The following is a 27846-nucleotide window of genomic DNA, read 5'->3' on the forward strand; positions in this document are numbered from 1 at the left end:
TGATTGGAACTGAGAGCGTATGTAGACATCAAGCTGCATGCCAGCATGGATATTCCCGTCTTAGGATAAGATCACGTTTGTATTTTTCTCTTGTAAAACGTGTGCTAGCTAAAATATACCGTTAAAATTGATTTTGTGAGTTTAATTTATCTCAAGCCCGCAATTCCAGCTAATTCATACAGTCCAGTCCACTATAATATCGAAGCGTATGATACAGTCCCAAAGCTCGCTTTCCTGTGAAACACATCGGAAAATAATGAAATACAGTGATCTTAAAAATTGGTTGCGTGTGGTTCCGCCCTAGAATAGGATCACTCTGATCCTTTCATGGATGTCATACGAAACGACTGACATCATAACTTAGGCAGTAAGGACAGCTGGTAGGTAAGGACAGCATTTCTAAAGAGGTTTTTTTTACTGTATACATAGTACCATAGTTTTAGAATATAAATCGCTATACAATTATTATAAAGAGTTTGTGTGTTTGAGGCGGGTAATCTCCGAAACTAAAGAACCGATTTCAAAAATTCTTTCACCATGAGAAAGGTACATTATCCAAGATTGCTACAGGCTATATTTTATCTCGAAATTCCCACGTGAGCCAAGCCCCGGGCAAAATAGGTTGCCCAGGACTATAGAGTCCTAACTAATATTATAAATGCGAAAGTAAATTTGTTACCTCAATATTCTGGAAATTTTGCATACAAATAATATGAAGTATGGAGAAGGACATAGGGTATATCTTTCATCCAGAAAAATAACTGTTTCCGTGGGAAATTAACGCGGGCGAAGCCGCGGGCAGTAGCTAGTTCAAGAAACAAAATGTTACTATAATCTTTTGCAGGGAACTCTCTATTACGAGGAGCACAGAATTTAAAATCATTTATCATAATAATTTTGAAGTGAGCAAGTTTCTTATTCGTTTACACAAAATCTACTAGACGAATTTGGATATAATTTTATTCATTTGGAGAATGTGTCTTCGAAAAGCATTAGGCCAGGGGAGGTGAGTGAAGCACTGTGACAAAGCTAATATAATTACAAAAGACACTTCTATTAGTCTTATTATTCCAATATATATAATTACTAGCTGCGCCCCGGGGCTTCGCTCCCGTGGAAATTTCGAGATAAAATGTACCCTATGTGTTATTCCAGGTTATATTCTACCCGTGTACCAAATTTCATAACAATCGGTCCAGTAGATTTTGCATGAAAAAGTAACAAAAACATATACACAAACATTTATAATATTATGTAGTTTGACATGATATTAACAGAGTGAATCCTTGTCTATTTTTCTAAGGCCTAGGTGTACAGTTACACTCGATTCTCAGTCTATAATTAGAAATTATGATTACAAGCAAAAATAGGTAGTGATGGCATTTTTATCTGTGTAACTAGATCACTGTACCAATGTGCAATAAACAATCGTTGCTAATCGTTCCTAGAACTGTTCGTTACGTTTGGTTGCTGCACAGTTAAATTGCTCCAGTTATTTGAATAACTTTATATTTTTACCAAGAATAATTGTGAGTAAAAATGACAATCCGGCATTTTTTTTTTTAATGTTCAGTTGCAGCAACCATCTTTAAAATGCGCGTCGCCGTTTCGATAAAATAGCGTTCCTTGTGTTTTTCAGTGCAGGTTTAAGTTAACGTCAAAGATTACTGATTTTGAGAAATAAATACAAAATTGTTAAGTTACTTATTAAAAGCTACAAAATTTATTAAATATAATTTCGTCTTTAAACTATATAGGTTTGTAGAGCTTTTGATTAATAAACAAAATAATTTAATTTTTAGACAATCAAAATCAAAAAATGTTCTTTAACATGCTTCATGATTTAGAAATATTGTAAAAATTAAATTTTGCATGATAAAAAGAACAATAATTTTAGTTTAAAATTTCAGATCTTAATTATGCGAAAATATAATCAAGCCACTTAATCCCTTTTCAAGGCTATAGGTTAACACTGCGTATTGTAAACATTACATCAACCTACACAAATTCATTGGAAAATTGCCTTTATTAACGCCACAACATAGAATACAGGGTACTGTGACATGGAGCTAACTAACTATACATAATATCTACAGTTTAATGCATAGTTAAGGCGTCATAATAAAAGTTAGCCACCATTTTATTACTGTACATACTTAATTAGAAGCGATGATGTCACTAAACACCTAGTCGAGCTCATAAATAGACATTTTATATTTATATAAACCTAATCATAATGTATTATTTATGTCATATTTGGTTATGAAGATTATTTAACAAAATACAATAATTCTGCTCAAACATCCGTTGGAGATACGTCCTGGTTCACTATTTATAAGGCGGCAAACGAGTGAGGGTCACCTTATGGCCACTAGATGGCGGTAATTAGTCGTAACAATCACCTCAGATACCTTTAGGCAACTTTAATGAAACATGACACAGTGTCAGCAAAACCACAAAAGATGAGAAAAGAAACAATAGGTAAGTAATTAACCGAATTACATAATTGGAGCAAAAACTCTTAAGATACCAAAACTAATTGATATACTAAATAATTTTACGCATTAGCCATGATCGAATAAGCAACTTCAAAACCTAACCGCAAAGTTTGCTATTACAAATTAATAGGCGTATACAGCTGTACAGTCAGTTACATAAATCTTTAAACAGCTATCGAGTTAACCCACCCCGGCTGGACTTTTAGCCGGTGTTAATAGCGGATTTGCTTTGCCGGCTGCGTTGTTAATGGTACAATCGTCAACATAAATCTTGCGTGGAGACACTCGAGCGATAACGTCGCAACATGTCGCCTGGCAGGAATGCCACGCCGCGAGCGGAGCCGGCGACGTCGCGGCAACAGTTGACGTCAACAATCGCTTATACAGAATTAGTAGGCATTCATTTCTCGAGATAAATATGCGTGCCACGTTAACGCAAGTGTGTACATTCAACCAGCTGTCTATTATGCGACAAATAACAGTCAATTTGAAATTAAGGAAAGCGTTGTAAACTTGTGTGTTACGTACAAAATGATGCATTTGTTTATATAATTATAATAAATCTTTATTTCCGACTACTTTGATCCAATTTTGTGTTATTAAAATATTTGACCTCATATAAAATTAGTATGACGTAAACCTAAAGGGGTGAATTTCACGACTGTTTGAATGCGGCGTGTAGCGTTTCATTAGTGTCGCACATTAATTTTTTTAAAAGAATATTTTTTTAAAAATGAAACACTTAAAATTAACAGTGCTTTACTTATTTATAAAATAGGATAATAAAATTGATTACTGTGTTACAGTTTAATAGAGACGAATGATACTACGCCCACGGCGGCATTCAAAACGCTCGTGAAATTCACCCAGTGGAGCTGCAAAAGTGGTCAAATGAGCCATTGTTTAGAACTGAGTCAGTTTATCACTTGTTGAAGACCTCTCAACACAAGTGCATGTGGATCATCTGCTACTACATTCAAAATGCTGTTTTTATCTCCCTTACTCGTCTCAAATAAAATGAGATAGTAAAATATTTCAGCAAATGGAATAAAAATGTACTCTCCTCTGATTTGCTGAGATTTTTCGAAACCCAACCTAGATCCCAAAACTATTCCAAAACAATGTTTTTTGTGTTCGACTGTACACAAACATTTACTTCTTAACGACTTTATTAACTTTCTTTTGTTTGTTTGTTAGTTTGGAATCGTTTGCATCGTGACAGTTTTTACTTAACTGCGAAAAGGCAGTGGTTTTAGTAAGTATTTTGATAACCTCCATGGCAAACAGTGTGGTAATATATTATGAGTTTGTCTGTCGCATCGTAATTCCCAACAACAAAACTATGTTCATTGAAAATTGGACCTTATTCCTTATACTGTAGACATATATTATAATTGACAATGGATTAGCGGACGCCTCGCTGTCTACTCTCGCGATGCCAATGCAAACTGTATCTTAGAGACGACGCTTTAAATCACAATTTTCAATTAATATTGTTTTGTTGGATAATAACAGCGCGTTCTTACCTTATTGCTAATGAAGTCATATTTTTTATCTATTTAAATAGCCTAAAGGAAGGAAGTAGTCACATACAATCTAGTGTACTACAATCGAATACAGTGCAGTTTTTCACACGATGTTTTCCTTCGCCGGAAACCATAAAATATACCAAGAATTATCCATAGACTAAAACGATTGAGTCACATTGGTATATGAACTTAATTGGCAGGATTCAAACCTGGCACTTTTCTATCATATTAACATAATAAAAGAAACCATGAAAATCGTGGTCCTCTTAACCACTGCACCACGACCGACCTTCAGCGGTGCTGTGTAAGTCTGTTAAGACCTTAAATCTAAAATTACATTAGCTATTTTGACTTACATAACCAGTCAAAATATAAAGATTATCTAATCGCTGACCTTATATATCAGTTGCCGATATAATATAACCTATTACAAGCAAGAGAGACATCGAAGTTACAAATGGCAGAGCGCACGCGACGTAGCCCTGTATTCAATTTCATAGGCAAACTTATTATATGAGAACGATGCTACTTACACACGAAAGCAGGGAATTGATCACTCGGATGACACAGATTAAGTAACAGTGTACAGAATATATGTATGTGTGTGTATCGAGCCTAACTGGATTGTAAAAAAATATAGAAAAATACTAATTAACGACTGGGCAAAACGAGTGAGTGATGCAAGCGATTCCCCAAAAGGTAAAGTTTGACGAATGGTATGAATGAAGACCGTCTGAGACCACAGGTATGTACTTTCTTCAAAGGGTAGCGCAAAATGGCTCAAGATCTAGAATGTCTAGGAAGAACGACAGAGACAGAAATAGAAATCTTTATCGCAAAATGCTGGGCACAATAGTGGCTATTAATAAATTGAGTTATAATGTTCATGAATGTTAATATAGATCCAAATATGTACTTTACTATGGCATTAGATAATAATAGCGCTTCTGTACTTCTCATCAATATCTTTGTCCCTGTTAACAACAATCCGTTGGTTTACCCTGCATGGAAACAGTTCGTCATACTTTTTATTTGCGTGAACGTTATGATTTGCCGAAAAAAGTGATAACTCGGTGGAAATTGCTTTATAAATAGTTGGAATATTGGGGAAACTTTTTTTTTGGCTGATTATTTCCGATGCGCACTACATATATAGCCATATTCCTCGGCACCACCGAGTGAGGAACTCGCGCATTCGCGGGAACCTTCACGTCCGTGACACTGCAGATAAATATCAGTAATAATGCCTTTACTGGTACGGCTGTCTCGCATAACAAATTTCATACGGAACAAATTTTTGGCCTTTCGCCTGGCCCTGGCATAAAAGCCTTAACAGCTTGATAGTTGACGATTAGGAATTGACATCAAATGATGACAGCAAAATAAAAATTCCTTTTTCGCAGTTAGTTTTGAAATTTAACAAAAATCATTCCCAAATTCAATATTTTAAACTTTATTTCTGAGCGGACCTATACTTCTATACTATTATTATAAATAGGTAAGCGTTTGTGAGTTCGTATGTTTGAGGCGGGTAATCTCCGAAACTATTAAACCTATTAAAAAAAATTCACCCTTAGAAAGGTATATTATCCAAGATTATTATAGGGTATATTTTATCTAAAAATTCCCACGGGAGCGGAGCCTTGGGCAACATCTAGTATTATAATATTCTGAGCGGCACAGCCAAGACTGAAGCCGGAATCATGGTGAGTGATAGAGATAAATATACTCGCTATTGACGTACTCACAGAAAGAAGAAAACAAAACAAAAAAACTTTAACTACAAATGACAATCCACCGATCTAAATGATAACCGTTGGCGCATCGTGTCACAACCAAAGCGAATAATTTTTAAGCACAAACCCGGCATGCAATTATAATGAATGCCAACTAACTATCGATTGTCTGAAACACGCGAGCTCGATGTTAGTGATGTCCCCGACTTTTGTCGACATCGACAATGCGGATCGAAGTTTCAGTAACTTTTCATTGACGAAGCGATAACAAGCTTTGTTTTATATCATCTGCATCTTTTATTAACATATAATATTTATGTATATTTACGTACAATTCATTTGATACTTCAAAAAATAACTATATTATTAGCTTTTATTAATTCTTCGCCTGGAGAATGTGTCTAGATATAATAATAGATGTTTCATATGTCTGGATGGAGCTGCAAATGATGATGAAGTCTGTTAACTACCTAAATAACACTCAAGAATCATAATGGTCATCATATTGATGTCAGTTCATGTGGCGAATCTCCCCAGACTATGTCCCATAAAATTTCGGCGAAACGTTTATGCTAGTGTGGAGCTGGCTACACATTATCGTCGAGCTCAGACAGATGGCGACGGGAATGGATGATTATAGCGGATTGTATGAGGGTTTTAATTTACCGCAATGAAAAACCAGCAACTTACTTAATTATTTACTTAGCCATAAGTTATTTGAATATCTTCTTCATCGTTAAGGACGTCAGGGTCGTGGTTATTACGTGGAATTAAACACACACACCAATTCTTGGCATTATTAATGGAGTGGTTTGCCATTGCCTTCTCCATTTCACAAACAAGTTAATAAGAATCAACCACCGGAAACCATCCTTCACCGGAAGCAAGTGGTGGACGATGAAAACTACTTTACATGAGTCACATTGGTATACAATGTCATGTGGCACGAGTAGGATTCGAACCTGGGATCTTTCGATCCACAGGTGGGCGTCTTAACCATTACACCACCACCGCTTATTTGAATATAGATTATTATTATTATGTTTCTCCTTAACAATACACGGCACCTAGGCCGGTCCTTTGTCCTTTATTAATATTTTAGCAAGGTATAGCGAATCCGCAAGGTTCGGCGAACAGTTCGCGATCATGTGTATTCGGCATAATGTACAGCTGCTACTCCAACTACAAGCGCATACTTTTGCAACGTCACGGTCAATGCTTTGGAAGTGGCGAGGTATTTATTTATTATGCCCATGCCGCCACCAAAAATAAATAATATATAACAATTTGCCAAACTTTGGCGGAATCTGTACACATTGCAGGTTATTATTCATTGCGGTAAATAAACGCACTCATACCAACTACGCAATGTTCACGCATTCGCATCGGCACTACGCGCCCTGTTCTAACGCCACACTGTCGGCGAACTCAGACACAGAGTCAAGATAAATATGAATGCCAGAATCGACTCGCCAACAAAAGTTATCGATAAAAAGTGGTCCCATCACTAGGAACTTTTGCCAAACGGTGCACCCGTGGGACCGATTGTCTTATTATGAAAATTATTAGTAATGAGCTAAGTTTCGTACCGGCAATCCATTTAATAATAAATCCAAATTTATTTATGAAAGTACTGCCGCGTGCTGCCATTTTTATTTTACAAATAGCGTTTATTCGCGGCTTCCCTCGCGTGTATACAAAGAGGGACTTTACATTTTTACGGAATGAATTTTTGTTTCTTTGTTTGTAATGAACTGGGCCGATTTTTATAAAATTTGGCATAGATATAGACAAAACCCTCTGGAGTAACATAGGTTACTTTTTAAAAGTTATACACGAGCGAAACCGGGGCGCGCCGCTAGTCATTCATAAATACGAATGTTTTTTGATTGTGTGTGAGGTTATTACTCAATCGTGCTAAACCTATACTAAACGAATTTCAATGACATTCGGTACACGGACAGAATGTAACCTGGTATAGAACATAGCATACTTTTATCTCTAAAATCTCCCGAAAGCGAATAGGTACACAGGTTGCAGCTAGTTTGAAAAACTTTTAAATTCAATTCAAAAGCTAAGCTGATTCTATATAAAGCATCAAACGAAAAATCCAGCTAAATCATAAAGTTACGAACTCTTTCCGTTACAAAATATGTAGGAAATTAGCTCAACTTTCATCAAACGAGTAACAGACGAACGAGCACATTAAATTTTTCACGTTTGACACTTAATTTCAGCCATTAGACAATGCTTTGAACAAGATAATCAAATTCCCAACAGAAAACTGTTTTCAACCTCCCTTTACAAAAATGTTCGAGTGTTAATAGAAATGCCACGTCGCGTTTCCTCTGTCCTATCCTACGAGAAAAAAAAACCGCCATGCGCGAGTCGAAATCTCACACTGAGAGTTCCGTACAAAGCAAAGTTCTAGTTACTTTAATATCTATTCCGATGTGCTTGTGAGAACCAATTATGTCTACAAATGCCGCTAGATGGCGCTAGATTTGGGTACTTTAAAACACGCAAGTAAGAATAGAAATTATATTGATTGACATCCTGTTTAAGAACAAATAGGATATTTTTTGCTGGTTTTTTAGTATTTGTTAATACTAAATAGATCATCTGAGAACCAAATTTCAACGGACTAATTATCACTTTCGGATCACGAGATACGATGTTTACAGACGGACAGACAGATAGACAGACGAATGGATAAAGAAGAAGACTTCTTTGTCCATCCGTCTATCTGGCTGTCTATCTGTCTGTCTTATTACTAATAAGTAATAAGAACCCGATTTACTCCTTGGGAGCGAATCCCTAAAAACAATGAACTCCGAACTATACAGACCTGCCAGTATTAAATTTATTAAACGAGCGATCTTTTTTCTACTTTTTAAATTTACAAACTGGCTTTGGAACTCAACCCTTTAACTATTAGCTTCAAAGGTTAGGAATCCAATTTTGCAGTGCTATAGGATACGAGTCACTCTTGACACCATTCCACTAACATTGAGGACCCATCACAACTATTCGCATTATTTTGTCTGATATTATAAACTACTAGCGTTCTGTCCCGGCTTCGCTCGTGTGAAAACATAACAAATTATACCCCTAAACCAGGAATTCTTTAGGAATCACTCGATTGGCGAAATCCGCGTGAAAATTCGTCTCGTAGTTTTTGAGTTTATCGCGAACAGACAGACAGATAGACGCGGTAGAGGACTTTGTTTTATAATATATAGGTATAAGGATTAGCTTCGAATTTAACTCCATTAAATAGGTACTAGTTTATTTAAACAAGTAAACCTCGAGACAAGCTTTTATGGTCATATAAATTGTGTATAATGAGGTTATAAGTTGATAGTTAATATTTTAAAGGAAAATGTTAGTTTCTTCTTTTTGAACCATTTAAATAAAAGCTTTTCTTTTAATTTATTGTACTTTATGTTTGCAAATTTTCAAGTAGAATCTAAAGTGAACAAATTCATTTTGTATAAACAATGTTAATTGGGATGTATACATGTTGGGATATATAATTATATGCACCTGTGCAAATCCTCGTGGGAAAGTTAAAATTGTGATTCGTCATACGCCTTATGACAGTGGTTTTTATACAAATAAATTTTCATATTCCCTGACTCTTCTAATGAATTTGTGGAATATACTCTTATAATACAAGTACCTAATACGCTTATATTGTAAAATTCGAATTTCTTTATGGAATAAGACGGTTTGAGAATTAAATAACGTTTACGTGAGCCCAGTGTATCGTCCCCTTAACAACCTTTCAAATATTAGATCACTTTACTAAACGTTGGGCTCGCTTCGAGTGTTGTGGAATGTCACAGTTTGCAAAGGTCTTTTGTAGCATTTATACAATACTATATTTAAAAATTAAGTGGAACAACGAGGGTTAAAGCGTAAAGTTTAAATTTAACAAATAAAATAAAAAGTTTAGGGTGAATTTCACGACTGTTTGAACGCGGCGTGTAGCGTTTCATTAGTGTTGCAAATTTTTTTTTTAAATAAAGAATAATTTTTTTAAAATTAAACATTTATAAAATTAACTAATGTTAATTTTATAAATGTTTAATTTAAACTTTACTTATTTATAAAATAGGATAATTAAATTGATTAATGTGTATGGTACAATTTAATAAACACAAATGATAGCCCACGGCGGCGTACAAAACGCTTGTGAAATTCACCTTTTAACTAATTAAAATTTGAATGTAACAGAATGAAATATGTAACAGCTTATTTTCTGAACAGGACTGATTTGAGTGTGGGAGTATAATATTGAAAGTATTTTCTGTCCAAGCAGTCGGTTTTATTCCTAAATAGCGGCCCGTCCCGGCTTTGCTCGGGTAACTATAATAAACTATAACACCTAAATCTACCTTAGTAATCACAATATCTATTAAAAAAAAAAAACCCGCAACAAAATAGTTTTAAAGATCTAAACATATAAAGAGACAGACAGCGGAAAGCCACTACGTTTATTATTATTTTTTTTTATATTTTCAAGTTAGATCATCCGCTATACAACTGTTAAAACCGCATTCGTTTTCGCATGATGCGTTAATAGACAGAATACAGAATAGACAGACAGGCAAAAATTAAAAAAAAAACAATTGTTTGGCTCCCGTTAGTCCCATAAAGACCACCCATAATATTATTGGTCTTTAATATTTCCTATGTACAGACATACCGGATTTACAGTTTTATTGTTATAGACAGATTTTAGTACAGCTAATGAAAAATTTACCTAAGTAGGAGCAGTATAATTCGAACTAATAATAAAACCGCTAAATGTCGCCAAGTCCGTTGAATATGCAACAAGTTCCCGGCAGATAGGGGAGGTGATTGTAAAACGGAACGCCACGAATAAGTGCTTTATATAACGGAACGGACTCACTATAATTTACTATATATTATACTATTATTATAAAGGAGTAAGCGTTTGTGAGTTTGTATGTATGGGACGGGTAAGTTCCGATTGTACAAATTCTTAAATATAATTAGAAAGGTACATTATTCAAGATTGCTATGGGGTATATTTTATCTCTAAATTCCCACGGGAGCCCCATCAACATAGGCAACTTCTAGTAATATTAAAAAATAAATCTTTCTGTGTGTCTGTTTGTCTGTCGGTCTGTACGCGATGAACTCAAAAATTACAGGTCTTATTTTGTACTGTTTTCACCAATAGTTTTATTCCTGATGGAGGTTCAAGTATATAATTTAAATATTTTCCTTTACGTCTCCTCTGATGGTTCCCGTAGAGGCGCCATAACGTCCCCTCCTTGGGAATGCCATTGCTGGCTATCAACTGCCAAGGCTGTGTCTCTTATTCGCCTCCTATATCCATGGAAATTGAGGGGTCCTATTTAATAGTGACAAGAGAGTCGTTGTGTGTGTTACATTCGTAACGACCACGACCCTCAGCCATGAAGAAAAATCTCAGCTATGAACATATACGGATCCAGAAAACAGTTCAAAGTAATATTGTATTTCATCAATGAATAAATAAAACAGGTACAGCCATTACCCCATCGGCCGCTTACTCTAATAGTCCCTTTTTGCTTGGACTCTCTTTCATCGTTTTATATAAAAGTTCTTCTATTGTTCGCTATGAGGGATCGATAGACGATCGAGACAGCAAAATATTCCCACCACTCGCTCACGCACCCATCAGAACGAGTTCATTGCAGTAGTGGTCCCAATCACCCGAGAACTTTTTGGGATTGACATTTCGGGAGTCATAATTCAATTGCTTTAACACAGTTTTCAGTTTCTATTTCAACTTCTGTGCTTTCATGATACTAACCTCTCCATTGCAGGTATATGTGGATATAGCTCCAAGCAATTGTTGGGGGATTGCGGTTCAAAAGTCGCAGTGCCAATCGCCTATCGACCCTATGTGCCAATCGCCTATCGACCTTATATGAGAGCATCTAAGTAGAGGACGTTTTGGACTGAGTATACAATGGCTAGAGCCCATGATAAAAGCACATTTGCCAGCCAAATTAATGTGTTTCAAATACTCTGTTAGAGCAATCACATTACATCACACAATTTGATTCTATTTGTCGTCATTCGGCGACAATTGTTATGTCATCAACGTTTAAACTCAAATGATTTTAATCATAAAGCCTTTAAAGTAATAATGATGTGACATTTATAAGACATTGCTAGGGTGGTTCTTTTGAATTCGCCATAATATAATAGTTTTTATACATTGGTTTAATGAATAAAGTTCTAAAATTTTCTTTTGTAGATAAAAGTGCAGAAAAAAGCCTTGCTGTTGCTCGCAACTCTGCCTGCGGTATTTAATATTTGACCTCAACTCATTCACTATATCTATTCAGAATAAAAGCGTAAGATACAGATATAAAGAAAGACAAATGTGTGTGTATCTGTGGATGTGTGTGATGTAGATATAGAAAAAGTATGGATTGAGAGATTGAAGGTGGCCGTGGAGTGACGAATAAGCCAATTGCAAACTGTAAATATAAGATTGCAGTGAAAATAGTGAAGAGCGAAAGTGCAATAAGGCGGAGTGGAAGGAGCGGCAACTTTTAGCTCTAATTGCAGAGTTTATGCGGTGTTAGGCTTTTTGCTAATTACAGAAACAGCTGGAATAATGCTTTCTGTGAAATACCTGCATAAAGGTCAAGAAATGGTTTTATACTTTAGTGTATTCAACGTGAATTTGTAACGGCACAGTCTGGATTTAGCTCATAAAATCACACAAACGAGGCGTCATCTTTATTTATCTGATGTTGGCGCAGGATTCTCTTCATAGAAAAAAAATATTAATGCGCTGCGCACGCAATTATAAATTTGCCTCGAATTTTATAGATTCACGTTATTAAAATGGAAACTGTTGACTGGATCGGCTGATGGTAACGATGGAAGATGGAGTGAAACTGTGACCTATTGGTACCCAAAATGGAGCGTAGAATATCCGGCAGCAGAATAAACTGGACAGAGAAGACTGTTATTAAATGTGGTTGCTTGCAACAACTATAAAGTTGGCTCAGGACAAAGCAGAGGGGGAAAGCTAAGCGTAGATGAAAGGATATCCAGGATAGAGGATATCAAAGCATCACGGTGCAGGTGATGATTTTTATTTATATATCGATGACTTTAGGAAATATGTACAACCAGAGCTAACAAAAATAGTAACACCTATTAGTAAATTACAATGACTCGTCACATTATTCAGGCGTCAAGTGCCCGTTAAATGGTAACAATTGTAGTCCCAATAAACAAATTCAAATCAGTAATTGTCAAGACGCCAGTATCTAGGTGGTATGCCACAGACACTCTCAATTAGTCCCGTTTTAGTTATAGCCCTGTATGAACACACTAGCCCTGTTCTCGGGTTCTGGTTGGGAAATTTAGTGAAGTATTCTATGTTGATCTGGTATTAAAAGATATTCAAAACACCTTAATGAGCATAACAAATTCATACGTATGACACATAAAATTTACAACCAAAATTTCTGAAACACTTATTTGGATGTAATAAATCTGTTTTATTTATCCTAGAAATGAGTTTGTTTGCACTTGATACTTATAAAACTGTAACATATTATTTTGTTCATTAATTGAATCTCAACAGTTTTAAGTATACTTTTCTAAGTATGTATGTATGTGTACGGTACACTAAGTACGTACACAAACAGATATGCTTATTCGAATGTAGACCTTTTCTTGTAATAGATATTAATGTTACTCATAAACTTGTTTAATTGAAAAATTAGAAATTAAATATAGTGATCAAAAATCTCTATTCGCATACATAAAGTCCATGTTTGTCCACTTTTTATCCTCTTGTAGATGTTATGGGCAACATCCTAACTAATATTATAAATGCGAATGTAAGTTTGTTTGTTAGCTATCTCTTCACGCTCCCAAACAATCTTCTTGAAATTTTACATCCAAGACCCGGGCCAATCAGAAAAAGATCATTTCCCATCATGACCCGACCGGGGATAGAACCCGGGACCTCTAGGTTCAGTGGCTTGAGTAGTTTGAAGTACGTAGAAGGACGTAGAGTACTTTTCATCGCGGAAAAATAACTGCTTCCGTGGGAAATCACGCGGGCGAGGCCGCGGGAAAAAGCGAGTAAAGTTATAGTCGGCCTTCTGCCCACCAACCCAGTACTGGTAGGACAATATTGTCATATCATAACATTCATAACGCATGCTTAGGCTATTAATTTTAATCAGCATCTGTCGAGATCTGTCTACATTGTTCTCTTACGCACAGATTATTATGGGGCTAATGGCCGAGCGACTAATACTAGCGAAAAGTTTGAGTAGCATAAACAATTACTATGTTATTTTAAACCCTGACGACAGTAGGTTATAAGTTTAACGTGTCATGTATCTGTATGTCTGTGGCATCGTAGCAGCCGAACAAATAAACAAATAATCTTACTTTCGCATTTATAATATTATAATTAAGGCAAGTCTCAAATACAATGGTGACACAAGCCTTGAACTAATTAATTTGTGAGTTTGGGCGAGATGATTGCCTTAACAGTTGATCGTAAACATGCAGTGATTGTTACAGAAGAATGTCGCCTGTTACAATCATTAACACATCATTATGTTGACCTTCATGAAACTCAACCCAACCAGATCCAAAAACGAAGTACATAGCTAATGAGTGAATTCTTCCTCGACGACCTCGGTGGCGCAGTGGTAAAGTTCTTCCCACTGAACCGAGAGGTCCCGGGTTCGATCCCCGGTCTGGGCATGATGGAAAATGATCTTTTTCTGATTGGCCCGGGTCTTGGATGTTTAGCTATATATGTATATGTTACAAAATATAGTATCGTTGAGTTTGTATCCCATTACACAAGTCTCGAACTTACTTTGGGGCTAGCTCAATCTGTGTGATTTGTCCTAATACGAGTATATATGTATTTGTTTATTTATATTCCACATGCTAATTTTACTACCTATAATTTGGACTATAGTTTAACCGACGACCTTATAAAGTCGAGACGAAATTGTAGGAAAGCGGACACGGAATCGGTTGAAAATATCGGGGTCCCTATTTTTCGTACAAATATTTTATATATCCTAATTTAATTTATCATAACGAGTCAGGCATATATTTTTTTGACAAAATAATATTTCGATATACTTGTTTTTTGGCATACATTTTCAATAAGCATTTATAGTATAGGCTAATGTATTTTAACATAATTTTGATATGCATAAAGCTATAGTTTAGCAGTAGGTTAGGGTGCGGCGGCATAAGCCGCCAATATGCTTTATAATATTATTTATGCTTAAAAATTGTTATGCTTATGGTAGGTATGTGTAAAAAAATTGTGCCTAAAACATTATGCCAAATTAATATTGTGCGCAACTATTGTTATGATAAGTAAAAGTATGTAATTATATGTTAAATTATGACATAAAATTGTATGCATAAAATCTCTTCATAGTCGTATTCCTCCATAACAACTTTCTTGGCATTATTAATGGAGTGGTTTGCCATTGCCTTCTCCATTTCACACACAAATTAATAAGAATCAACCAGTGTGCAGGTTGTTGCTCACGATGTTTTCCTTCACCGGGAGCAAGTGGTGGTCGATGAAAACTACTATACACGATTCAGATTGGTACACAAACTCATGTGGCACGAGTAGGATTCGAACCTGGAACCTTTCAAGCCACAGGCGGGCGTCTTAATCATTACACCACCACCGCTTCAAATAATGCACAAAAATAGAGAACTCATAATATCGACACAACTTCAAACTTAAGTTGCAAGATTCCACCTGAGACGTAGTGACATAGGGACATACATACATAGTTACATTGCAAGTTAAATAAAAGCTTGTAAAAATGCTGATGAGACCGTAAAGGATGTGATTGCAAACAGACGGACAACCGAACTGATAAGTATTATAAATAGACCATTCTCAGAATCATCGCCGTGCAGACATGTACCGTCAACAGTATTACACAACATGCACTTCTATTGTGGCTGTAATAACGGCCAATTTGCTATAAATTTAAATGGGTTGATGTATGGTTGTTTGTACTAACATGTACTTGCGTAGTACGAGGAATATCCATTTTAGAAATGTAATTATTATAATTCCAAATGGGTGTCTACATTGGATACCTACTGGACAAATATTTCTCAGGTCATTTTGGGATACAGTTCACGTAGTACGAGGAATATCCATTTTAGAAATGTAATTATTATAATTCCAAATGGGTGTCTACATTGGATACCTACTGGACAAATATTTCTCAGGTCATTTTGGGATACAGTTCACGTAGGGTTGGTACAAGTACAATTTTAACAGGTACACAGATTTCTTTACGATATATTCCTTCACCGGAAGCAAGGGGTGGTTTATATATGTATTTGTTATAAAATATAGTATCGTTGAGTTAGTATCCCATAACACAAGTCTCGAACTTACTTTGGGGCTAGCTCAATCTGTGTGATTTGTCCTAATAAGTATATTTGTTTATTTATAGTCCTTAAGTGTGTTGAGTATTTATAAATTCAGATAGGTATTCACTGCGTCGTGATGAATAATAAATCACAGTAACTAAGAATAACTAACACAGAACTACCTAACTAACACAGAAATAGGACAGAGTTCTCAGATGCATCGAAACGACAATTAAAGTTCCATTAGAATTTGATCATTCGGGTCTTATAATAATATCTAGGGTTGGCACAAGTCATGTTTAATATTATACAATGTTTTATTTTTATTCAACAGACATTTCAATTAATTCTAACGTATATAGGTGTACCTATATGTAATATATTCCACTTCAGACACATAGACTGTTAAAATTAAGTTTATACTATACGATCACTCACTAATAGCCATATATTGTGAAAATCTATGGGATATAAACGTAGTTGTAACGTATCCTAATATTATATGTATGTATGTTTGTTACTACCACGCAAAATCTACTAGACGGATCGTGAAATTTGGTACACGAGTAGAATATAACCTGGAATAACACACAGGGTACTTTTTATCCCAAAATTCCCACAGGAGCAAATCAGTATGTCACAATCAAGTACCAATTGTAATGGCCCTTCATATGCAAATTACTAGTTGGAAAAATGTATAATGAGATTGCTTTGTACCTATTTGTTAATTCTATGTTAGATTTGTGCAATATCATCAATTAATAATTGACGGAATCCGTTGGTAGACATTCTACCACATAGTGAAAACTAACAATATATACAGATAGACAGCCGAAGATTTATTTGAACTGCGTTTAAAACCGTTAAAAGTTAGACCCTGGTGCTAGGTCATTTGCATGTTAGTTTTAAACCTCGACGCAAAAAGAGGGCTTTTATAAGTTTGATCGCTAAGTATACGTGGCATCGTAGCTCATTAACCGGTGAACCGATTTGGATACGGTTCTTTTATTTGATAGCTAATTTTTATGCGGTGGTTTTTAGACATGTTTGATCAAAATTGGTTCAGCCAACGTACACGGGTACATCATTATCACATATTTCTACTGTCAAACAACCACGCGAAAGCAGTTCTCAGCTCTCTGCTGATACAAACTAGTTTCTGTCAACCCTACTGTGCACAGCATTGAATGATAATTACAATGAACCATTAAAACCGTTTGAAGCCACTTGAGATTTCTTGGTTGAATGCATAACATTCTCTTCATATAAGATTCTTTCATTAGTTCAGATCGTTCACGACTTAACTTAAGTGGCTTTTACGCTGTGGTCAATAACAGATATTACGTTTCTTGGTATGGTAAATATAAACCCTTCTACATTTGATGAAAGCACGATATATACCTATGTATATATCTGGATTGTTAGAAGATCACCATGACCATTTTTCAGATAAGTTCCGTAAGTTGTGAAGTCATATGATTTTAAATATGATTTATAAATTAGTTCACAATCACCGAACGTGGTCGAAGATTATTGTAAGAATATTTTAAAATTTTCATCGTAAACGGTTGATTCAGTCGAGCGTTTTGAGTGTTTGAATTATTACCACAGTCACAACCAATTTGCTGAAAATAAAATTTCATCGCTTAAAACATAGATTTTTTTTTAATTTACAAAATCTGGTTCTTTCGTTTTTACAACTTGAAGTGTGTCATGTATTTGTTTTATCTATGGTTTTAATAGTACATCGGTCAAATTGTATACAATGTAAAGCCATGTTATTTTTCCGAATGCATTTTTATAAGAGAATGCATCCAGAATTTTTTTTATCGAATGAATGAATGAATGAATATTATTATTTTTTACCGAGTATTGTTGGAATTTAAAAAGAAACATATCTTTGCATGAAGTTGTAATATCAAAATGTATTTATTAGGCCAAATTTTTCTATCGTTGTAATAATATATTATTCATATTGAAGACGCCTGATCATTGAAAAAAATCGCCCGTGTACGAAACCTGGAAAGAGACTAAAAACTATAACTTACTGCAATCGGCTTCGTCTGTTTGATCGTAGCAGTCCGCAACACCATCACATTGTTGAGTGGCGAGAAGACACCTGGTTTCGTCGCACTGGAATTCTCCCGGGGCACACTCTGGAGACAATACTAATATGTTCATAACAAAGTTAAAACCTACTTTAATTTAAAAATGTTTTGTCTCTTTCTGTCAATGGCAAATGCTGTAATGTTTGATAGGGACAAAACTAGATTTTTTCTTAGAGCCTATAACATCTGTAAATCTATTCATAAATATATATTATAGTTTACTAGCTTTCGCCCGCGGCTTCGCGCGCGTGACTTTCATACTAGTTGATTTTTTTAAACAAAATTGCCTATGTTTTAAAGGCGGTCTTTAACTACATGCATATCAAATCTCATCCAAATCGGTCCAGCGGTTTAGCCGTGAAAGCGGAACAGACAGACATACTTTCAGATTGATTTATTAATATGGATTGGACATAGTTGCCACATCATGTTTAAATAAAGAACGTTGGCTACCAAAAGTACCCTTGTTATAAAATGTGACTATTTTTATTAAAGTTTATTTGTTAGACAAATTAAAAAAACCCCCAACTTTCAACATTCATTTCACTACAACTTTTGAAGGACTAAACCGATTTTTACGAAACATGACTAAGAACACTCAGTATAAAATTATCTATGACCAAAAAAAAAACTAAACGAAAATCGGTTCATCCGTTTGGGAGCTACGATGATACACAGTTACACAGACAGACAAGTTAAACTTATAACATCCCTCTTTTTGCGTCGGGGGTTAATAGAGCATTATCTCGTGTGGTGTTTTATTTTTCACTATTAATTAAAAGATAAATGAAATAAATAAATATATTAGGACAATTCACACAGATTGAGCTAGCCCCAAAGTAAATTCGAGACTTGTGTTATGGGATACTAACTCAACGGTACTATATTTTATAACAAATACATATATAGATAAACATTCAAGACCCGGGCCGATCAGAAAAATACCATTGTCCATCATGACCCGACCGGGGCTCGAACCCGGGACCTCTCGGTTCAGGGGCAAGCATTTTACCACTGCGCCACCGAGGTCGTCAATATCTTAATAAAATATACGAAGGTGGCACTAGTGAGCCACGGAAATAATGAAGACGCTCTTTGCCTTCATACCAGCTACGAACTATCTCCGAACACAGACAGATGTCGACGGAAACACATGAACTTTTATTTACCGCAACACATACTGAAGCGGTGGTGGTGTAATGGTTAAGACGCCCGCCTGTGGACCGAAAGGTCCCAAGTTCGAATCTTACTCGTGCCACATGAGTTTGTATACCAAACTGACTCATGTATAGTTGTTTTCATCGACCACCACTTGCTTCCGGTGAAGGAAAACATTGTGAGGAAAAAAACCTGCACACTGGTTGATTATTAACTTGTGTGTGAAATGGAGAAGGCAATGGCAAACCACTCCATTACTAATGCCAAGAAAGTTGTTGTGTGTGTGTTTAATTCCACGTAATGACCACGACCCTCAGCCATGAGGAATACGACCATGAAGAAGATACTGAGTCTGACAATGTTCAGCAAACTGTTTTCAGATCGTATTGTCGGTTTTGCGTGATATGCATCGAGACACAAAGTCGGTAGATGTCTGATTTTACTTTACTTTGTACTTATATACTATATCTTATCTAACAATAACATTATTGGCAATTGACGATCTCGTTGGCACAGTGGCAAATTGCCACTGAACCGAGAGGTCCCGGGTTCGATCCCCGGTCGGGTCATGATGGAAAATGATCTTTTTCTGATTGGCCCAGGTCTTGGATGCTTATCTATATATGTATTTTGTTATAAAATATATTATCGTTGAGTTAGTATCCCATAACACAAGTCTCGAACTTACTTTGGGGTTAGCTCAATCTGTGCGATTTGTCCTAATATATTTATTTATTTTATCTAAAAATCTAAAATCTGTGAGCTATCTTACCACTTATCGCGCTCTCGTCTCGAGACTGTGGAGATACGTCACACAGGTATTAAATATTCTTACCAGTCGATTGTGGTTCACCAGAACAGTTCTGTTCATGGTTAGGACAGTCGAAACCTTGAGACGTCGCCACTGTTGACGGGGGTGAAGTCGCCGGCGCTGGCGCTAAGAGCGTACGCAAATAAAATTTAAATAAAAAATAACGAAAACAAAAAAAAAATGGGGAAATGTCATATGTATTTAATAAATGCGTAGTACAAAAAATATAAAAAAAATCTATGACGTCTCCCGAAATTTTTATTTTAAAATTGAATTGTGTAAATGCGAATGAATGTTTAATATGCCAAATCCATTGATTGAATATTAAATTGACCCTAAAATTATTTATTTTCATGCCAATACGTAATTACATAATTATTGTTTTAAGGTTAGTTTCTCGGGTCCATGCAGTGTTACATATTTACTAGCTCTGCCCCGGGGCTTTACCATCGCTTAGAATGCGAAAAATATTTGACTACCATTCATGAAGTTGTTCTTTATTATTAACCGACTTCAAAAATTGAGGTGGTTTCATTGTGATATTTTATTTTCTTCCATTAAAAAGTACATATTATTAATACCTTTCTTTTTCTTTATTTACTTCATGCAATTACCTGTGTTTTATTCAATTACCCCCATTTTAGGATTTCCTTACTTTTCATTTCAATAAGTGATAAAATTAGAACCGAAGGGTAGTTAACTTAACTTCAGTCAAGTCACTTCAATTGTTAAACTTGCGGTTAAATATTTTTTCATGCATCATTACAATTCAGTCAAACTAAAAACTTGTCCAAAAAAAAAAAAAAATCCCAAATATTATTGTTTACAATGAGCAGGGGTTAGTGTGTTTGCATTTCACATCTCACCATCGAATTGATTCGAAGTGAGACGCAGCGAACCAATCGCATTGCAGTGTGATTGTCGTTGCGTCACATTGTCGGTGGTGAGAAGTGAACTGCAAACTTCGCACTTCGCCCACAGCTTCAGCCGCGTTACTCCGTATGACGTCTTAGTATGACAATTTGTCAAAATCATGATTCACTGGAGTAGATATATCAATACTTTTGAGATTATTTATTAGTGATCAATCTTTAATCTACTTTACGAACCGGTGCAAATGAGCCGGTCAAACATATGTTTATATATAGATATAAACATATTTTTGACCGGTTAGGACAGTTATATATAGATATAAACATATTTTTGACCGGTTGTCCTAACCATGTCCTAGCCATGTCGATCGCACAGAAACCATAGGGTTTCTGTGCGATCGACGAACGCCGATGTTGTCATCAAGATTAATATAATTAGTATGCGTTTTCATAAGTCCAAATATTGCCAAAAATTCTTAATTACTATTGTTAAAAATTCCGAAATACTTATATTACCGATGCAATTCGCGGATGATTAAATAAAGAGGTTAAATGTGCTTCAAAGAGTTAAATAAAAATTATGTCCGATTGCTTATTTTAGCGTAATATCGCGACTCCTTCCGAAACACGAAATAAATGCCATGCGATTGTTTTGCATGCAATACATGTTACATCCTTACTTGGATTCGGGAAATCAATGTTACACCCAAATTCGTCATCTTGGTTGGGGCAATCGTAATAGCTATTACAACGCTGTTCAGGACAGTACGTTACTGTAGAATCTTGGCAGGGTATGGGATTAGCGCACGCCGGTTTTGGCGGCCCTTCGAGGGGCGTTAAACCGCGCCTTGGAGCCGTCTCTGTTTTGTGAAAAAAGTTTAGTATGTTTAAAATTTTCAGATTCTTTAATGTTTTATATTTATTTATCACCCTTGTAGTAGATAGTACTGGTATTGTTTTTTTTTTTTTAATTACAGTCCTTTCATCTGCTAATTACTTCGCTACAGACCGAATGATAGCTAGCGTCTTTTATTAATCAATATTATTTGAACTATTCTACAATTTATGGTTCTTAAAAGCTTTTTTTTATCTGTTTGGTTAATTATTTTACTGGGTCTGCTAAAAGTCTAAAAAGAAATAAAATAAAATAAAAAATGCCTTGGAGCATTCGAAGTATTATTTGAAAAAATAAATAAATTAAAAAAATAATAATTAATAAAACAAAAAGTAAAATAAACAATTACCAATTTCCTGATTCTGGTCAACGTCATTATTACAGTTCTCCTCATCATCTTGATAAGGGCAGTCGAATATGCCATCGCATCTCTGTATTGGACAGTATTTGACGTCAGTGTCCTGACATTCAACAGGGAATTCGCAAGGTAGAGGAGGCTCGGTCGCTGGGGCTGGCGCTTCGGGCTCGGGTCGTTCTTCTGGTTCTATTTGGTATTTAAAAAAGAAAATAAAAAAGGTAAAAAAAATATCTATTTCTCCCACTTCAAGTCAATTAAAATAAATGAAAAATAAAATCACTATTTGAAGTACATTTTCTGCACCCAATATTTAACCTAATGGTTGTTAGATAATTGCTTTTAGTCTTCAGTCCTATAATTTTTAAATTGTAGTTTAAGCATTAAAAATTAAATGAATAAACATCAGGGACAAGACTGTACACAATATGCACCAATGAACATTCGATTTTTTATTCGATTATTTTCGATTCGAAAATAAACTGGTTTAAAATAATTACTTAAAAAATACTAACCAAGACTATTAAAAATAAAACGGTAATAAAAAGAAACAAAAAAACTGCTTACGTATAGATTCGCAATTCTGTTCGTCGTCCTGATTGGGACAGTCGTAGTATCCATCGCATTTCTGCTCAGGGCAGTATGAGGTCTCTGACTCCTGGCAGGGGATGGGGTTCGAGCACTGAGGGTTGATGTATGTTTCAGTGGCCAGGACTGTTGTGGTTTCTAACGAGAACGAAAAAGAAGTAACTAATAAAATGATTTAAAAAAACATAATTTCTAAGCTCAAACAACAACAAACGAGCATACGAACTTCTTAGATCCATTTCAAAACGAATTCAGATTTTGACGAATCTACTAGTCGTATTAGTAAAAAAAAAAAACTTTAAAAAAATATTTTGTAGATAAAAATAATTACAAATAAAAAAAAATCAAAAAAAAGAATTATAATAAAAAAATCAAAAAAGTACCACGTTCAGATTGAGACTGGCAGTTAAGCTCGTCAGTTCCATCGTGACACTCAACGACCCCGTTGCAGCGGCTGCTGGCTGGGAAGCAGCGGTCCAAGTCGCAGGCCACCTCACCGTCACCGCAGGGCCCGAGAGGAGTGTCTACAATATTTAGATGACTTCTTAACTTTAGGACCACCCAAGTCCGATAACCGGCGATTGACATGAAGGGAGCGATGCGTGGAAGTGGAAATTCACTATCTCGGTCTGGAGAACTAGCGTGATATTTTATTTCATCTTTCTTTCTAAAGAAAAGCTAAGGCAGATAGCTAAATACACGAGAGCGTCGTAGAATGCCTACTAATAATCTTGCATCACCTGTATACAACTTCTTTGATCCGATGAAATAAGGGCTAACCTAGGTAGATTATGTTAGCAGAGAAGTCCAGAGATCCTTTCCAAGCCCCAAAGCCTTCTGAATCACCTGTATAAAACTTCATAGACCTGATGATATAAAAGCTAACCTGGGTCGATGATATTAGCAGAGAAGTCGGCATCACTAACGGTCACCCGTCGTGTTCCACTCGCGAGCTCCCGACGATTCTTGATGTGGTCTCTCAAGATATCGCTCAATCTGTTGATATCTTCGTAGCCAGTTGTCAATATGTCCAAGGTAACCTTGCAAGAAAACTCGTCGCTGACTCGCGATCTGAAAATGATAGGTTAGAAATATAGTTGGAGCTCAAAATATCGCATACAGTGCGCCACGGAAAGATGTGGAATGAGCTCCCTGATATGGCATTCCCTAGAGACTACCTACATCTAGTTCCATGCAGGCAACGCGTGTGTGATAGCCCTGGTGTTACAGGCGTTAATAGTCTGCAATGACTTCTTTCCAATATGCAATCAAGCGAGTCAGTATGCTTGCACAGTAATATAAAAACTGTTTTATGTATATATTTCTTTTATCTATGGTACCTATGCTTCAAATATATGCTTTCTTTTTCTATAATCAATATCGATACTAGGATACGCAAGAAATAGTTCCTAACATAGTCTAACTATCCGATCAAATCGCATCAACTTACTCTCTTTTTCATCCTCGAATGTTCCCAATATCATTCGGAGCTGTGACGCCGCAAAGCCTGTGGCTAGTTTAAAAAATTACGTACAAAATTTTTAAGGTTCAACTGTGATTTTATAACGGGTCGCCTGCCTGAAGTAAATCCTCCTTGAATATGCCATTATCAGCTGTCAAGGCTATATGACTCTCTGCAGAACCTACCTAGGACATTAAATTATGAATCCAAGCAGAAAATGATAGAAAGTTTGATTGCATTTGTTATAAAAATGCCGGGAAATAAAGTGAACTACATACATGGCTTTGCAAGTTTGATTACTATAGAGACTATTTATCAAACCGTACCTACACATAAATGTGGCGTGTAGTTCCACCCTGGAATAGAACCAGGGGCACAAAGCCCTGTCAGTCGTCAGGCAACAATAGCATTTTCAAAGAGGGCAGGAGACCGATTGCAAAATCTATTATGACTTATTTTAATAGATTCGCTGCGCTCCATGTTTATTAATTCCAAATGTAGAAAATGTAGGAAAGCTGACCCTGGGCTCCTAGACCTAGTGGCGCTAGAGAGCGGGAAACGAGTTTTAAAACGGCTACTTACTGGATGCGGACAAGGCTGGTCCTTCTGGTCCCAAGTGGTTCGTACAGCTGGTCCACGGCGTCCGCGATGGTTCGCGAGAAGTTCCGGAACTGAGGAGAATCTCTGTTGGAGTACTCGTGTTGGTAAGGCTCCATCACCACGAAGGTCACTCGAAGAGTTTCTGTAATTGGCCAAGAGTATATGTCATCACGGAGCATAATCAATGAGAAGACTCTATTACTCTATTACTCTATTATTTCTATTACTCGGTAATAGCATAGTATGTATGGCACCGAAAATTTACAACAAAATTTCAAATCAATTTAAAAGCTCAAATTTAAATCTATTTAAAAAGCACCTCAAGTCTTTATTAACTGATAAATGTTATTATACTTTAAATGATTTCTTTAATGATAGACTCGGATAGAATTTAGGGCTAGTATAAGTACATTATAATTATTTTTTTGTTTTGGATTTGTAGTGAATAGCATGCTCCTCTTTATTTATTTATATTTGCATACCTATATTCGGTAAAACATGTAGGTTTAACCATTGCAGCATCAATTTGTCGTGTCCAACGATGGTCTTCGCTTCCAGCCAAATTCCCACTTTCCACTTAAATTGCGCCACTCGTCTGCCCACGTCTTCGACTTTATACAAAAGTAAGAACTATTATGATTAATAGAAAAAATTTACTTACTTTCTTTATGATCTGGTTCGACCTTGTCCGGAAACCCTGATCCAAAATGGTCATCAAGATCATCCCTGAAACGGTTAAAATAACGATTTAGTACTTTTTCTATTAGTATTTTTTCTATATATTAATGTAACATTTTAAACGTAGTAGAGTTAGGAAATGAGATTAATTTAAACATTCATCATAGACACTATTTGTTTAGATACAGTTAATAGGTCGTACAAAATTGATTACGTACAAAAATACGTTAATATTTTAACATATTCTCCCGTTTAAGTCATACAAGGCGACTTAGGGATAAAAACATCCTTAGCAGATGATAGGCAACAAGAGCACTAAAAGGTTGACGGCAGGCAGGCGGCTGGTCATAAAATCACTGATGAATGTTTATACTAGAAATATTTATTTCTTTATTTCTCATTCGGACCCCTAACTTCAGCCGATCAATCAGCCGAGATTTCAATTATTGTTTAACTTCACTATTGTGTATCCGACTACCTGCCACTGGATAGCGGCATAGGTAATCTTAAAAGTTATGTCAGATACCTTTACTCCAGTCTTAATATACTCGATATGATGATGATGAACAAGCAACAAGCGCATGAATGAATGGACGAGATACTTACTTCAGATCACTGTCTTCGGTATCTTCCGTAGCAGTCTCCTCCAAATCTGGACTTTCAGTGGTCGTTGAGCTTGAAGAGAATGGTTCTGAAAGTTTACAATTTTTTTTTATTGTAGTTTCTTCCTTTTATTATATTGTACTTAAAGTAATTGTATTTTTGGCTTCTTGTCAGGCACTAGAATAGAAGCAGTCCAGTCCAGACATCGTACGAGGGTACAAGAGACACATAGAATTATAGGCAACAATAATATTCCCAAAGAGGAATGACATCAGCCAGGTCGTAAAATCACAAGCTAATCTTTATTTTAAGTTTCTTTTCACCACGCTTCACGGCGGTGGAGATGAGAGAGAGGTAAACTTAGAGATCCATCAGAGTTTCAGCTGCGATTCAGGTGAAGTTGTTAACTGGATCTTATAAAGCATGAAGGAGTACACTCCAGCATTATCTGTGCTATGCATTTTTGTCGTTTACAATTATATTCATTTATTTATTAAACTTTTACTGTTCCAAGTGAAAACTTTATTAGTATGTGGATGTTTTGTTGCCACTGCTGGGCGAAGGCCTCCCCCTTTTTCTACCACAATAATTTCTTTTTTTACTACTACGTATTTATAAAGGGAAAAACGAAATTCACCGAAGAAATTGAACCACTGCCTCTTGAGTCTCCGGAGATGACTGCCTATGCCGGTGTCCGTGTCCTTCACTTCCAGGAATTCGTTCGACGCATCTTCCTCGCCTTCCAGATATAGGTCTTCTGTTCTGGATATCTGAAAGTGTACAAGTTTCTATTGTGCAATAAATCCACAAAAAAATATTTTGTAGTATAGAAGGTAGAAAGTATAGTCATGGATTTAGTAAGTATACTTTCTTATACTTCAGGAGTCGACGTTTACGATACTATATTAATAGACATACTCGGCAACGTTCTAAATGATAGAACAGATGCTTCTAAATGGTGCGAAAATATTTTTATTAACGTTTTAAGATTTTATATTATGACTGGTATTTTTTTAATTTTTGTACATATATGTTGATAGAGTACTTCGTATGGATGTAATAAGATCTGTAGCAGATTCGTCGTGCTCTATCAAAGATTTAAAAGGGCTCCGCGCGCGTTGCTTCATAGATTTGGCAACGCGCGCGGGTCCGTCGTGCTTCGACATAGTGAATTATCATATTATACATGTTTTCATATATCTATAATATCATCATCTCTTTTGGTACTTCGTGCTCCGTTGTTTTCTATAGGTTTTGACGCTGTCGTGCGTTGACGTACGTCTAAACTTGGGCTAAAACATTTCACATTGTGTGTCGTCGGACGTCATTTGGACGTCAACGAAACGCGACCATTGTAATAGGCATAGATTTAGAAAGGGCCCCGCGCGCGTAGTAGCCACCATTGAATTTGTAAGTGCTACGCTAATTCCATGCTACATTTATACATATAAACATAGAAAACGCATATTAAAAATTCACGAGAAGAATGGGAAAGAGTTCTCTATAGTTTCTC

At 35.8% G+C, this 27846-nt stretch overlaps 1 protein-coding gene across 13 annotated transcripts in view; it reads right to left on the reverse strand.

Moving 5' to 3' along the window:
- Positions 1–27846, reverse strand: part of trol (terribly reduced optic lobes) — a 232428-nt gene that overhangs the window by 116054 nt on the left and 88528 nt on the right. For 12 of the 13 annotated variants that reach the window (XM_053768916.2, XM_053768919.2, XM_053768910.1 and 9 more), the window contains exons 2-12: positions 26971–27103; positions 26337–26421; positions 25714–25778; positions 25035–25194; positions 23877–24061; positions 23374–23514; positions 22970–23128; positions 22397–22591; positions 21833–22012; positions 20305–20406; positions 18252–18359 (exon numbers count right to left, since the gene is read on the reverse strand). In XM_053768916.2, coding sequence (XP_053624891.1) covers positions 18252–18359; positions 20305–20406; positions 21833–22012; positions 22397–22591; positions 22970–23128; positions 23374–23514; positions 23877–24061; positions 25035–25194; positions 25714–25778; positions 26337–26421; positions 26971–27103 — 1513 coding nt within the window. The remainder of the gene's footprint in view (positions 1–18251; positions 18360–20304; positions 20407–21832; positions 22013–22396; positions 22592–22969; positions 23129–23373; positions 23515–23876; positions 24062–25034; positions 25195–25713; positions 25779–26336; positions 26422–26970; positions 27104–27846) is intronic. The other variant, XM_053768915.1, reaches the window with a different exon arrangement.

This window comes from Plodia interpunctella, chromosome Z, assembly GCF_027563975.2.
Source record: "Plodia interpunctella isolate USDA-ARS_2022_Savannah chromosome Z, ilPloInte3.2, whole genome shotgun sequence".
NCBI classification, from domain to species: domain Eukaryota; kingdom Metazoa; phylum Arthropoda; class Insecta; order Lepidoptera; family Pyralidae; genus Plodia; species Plodia interpunctella.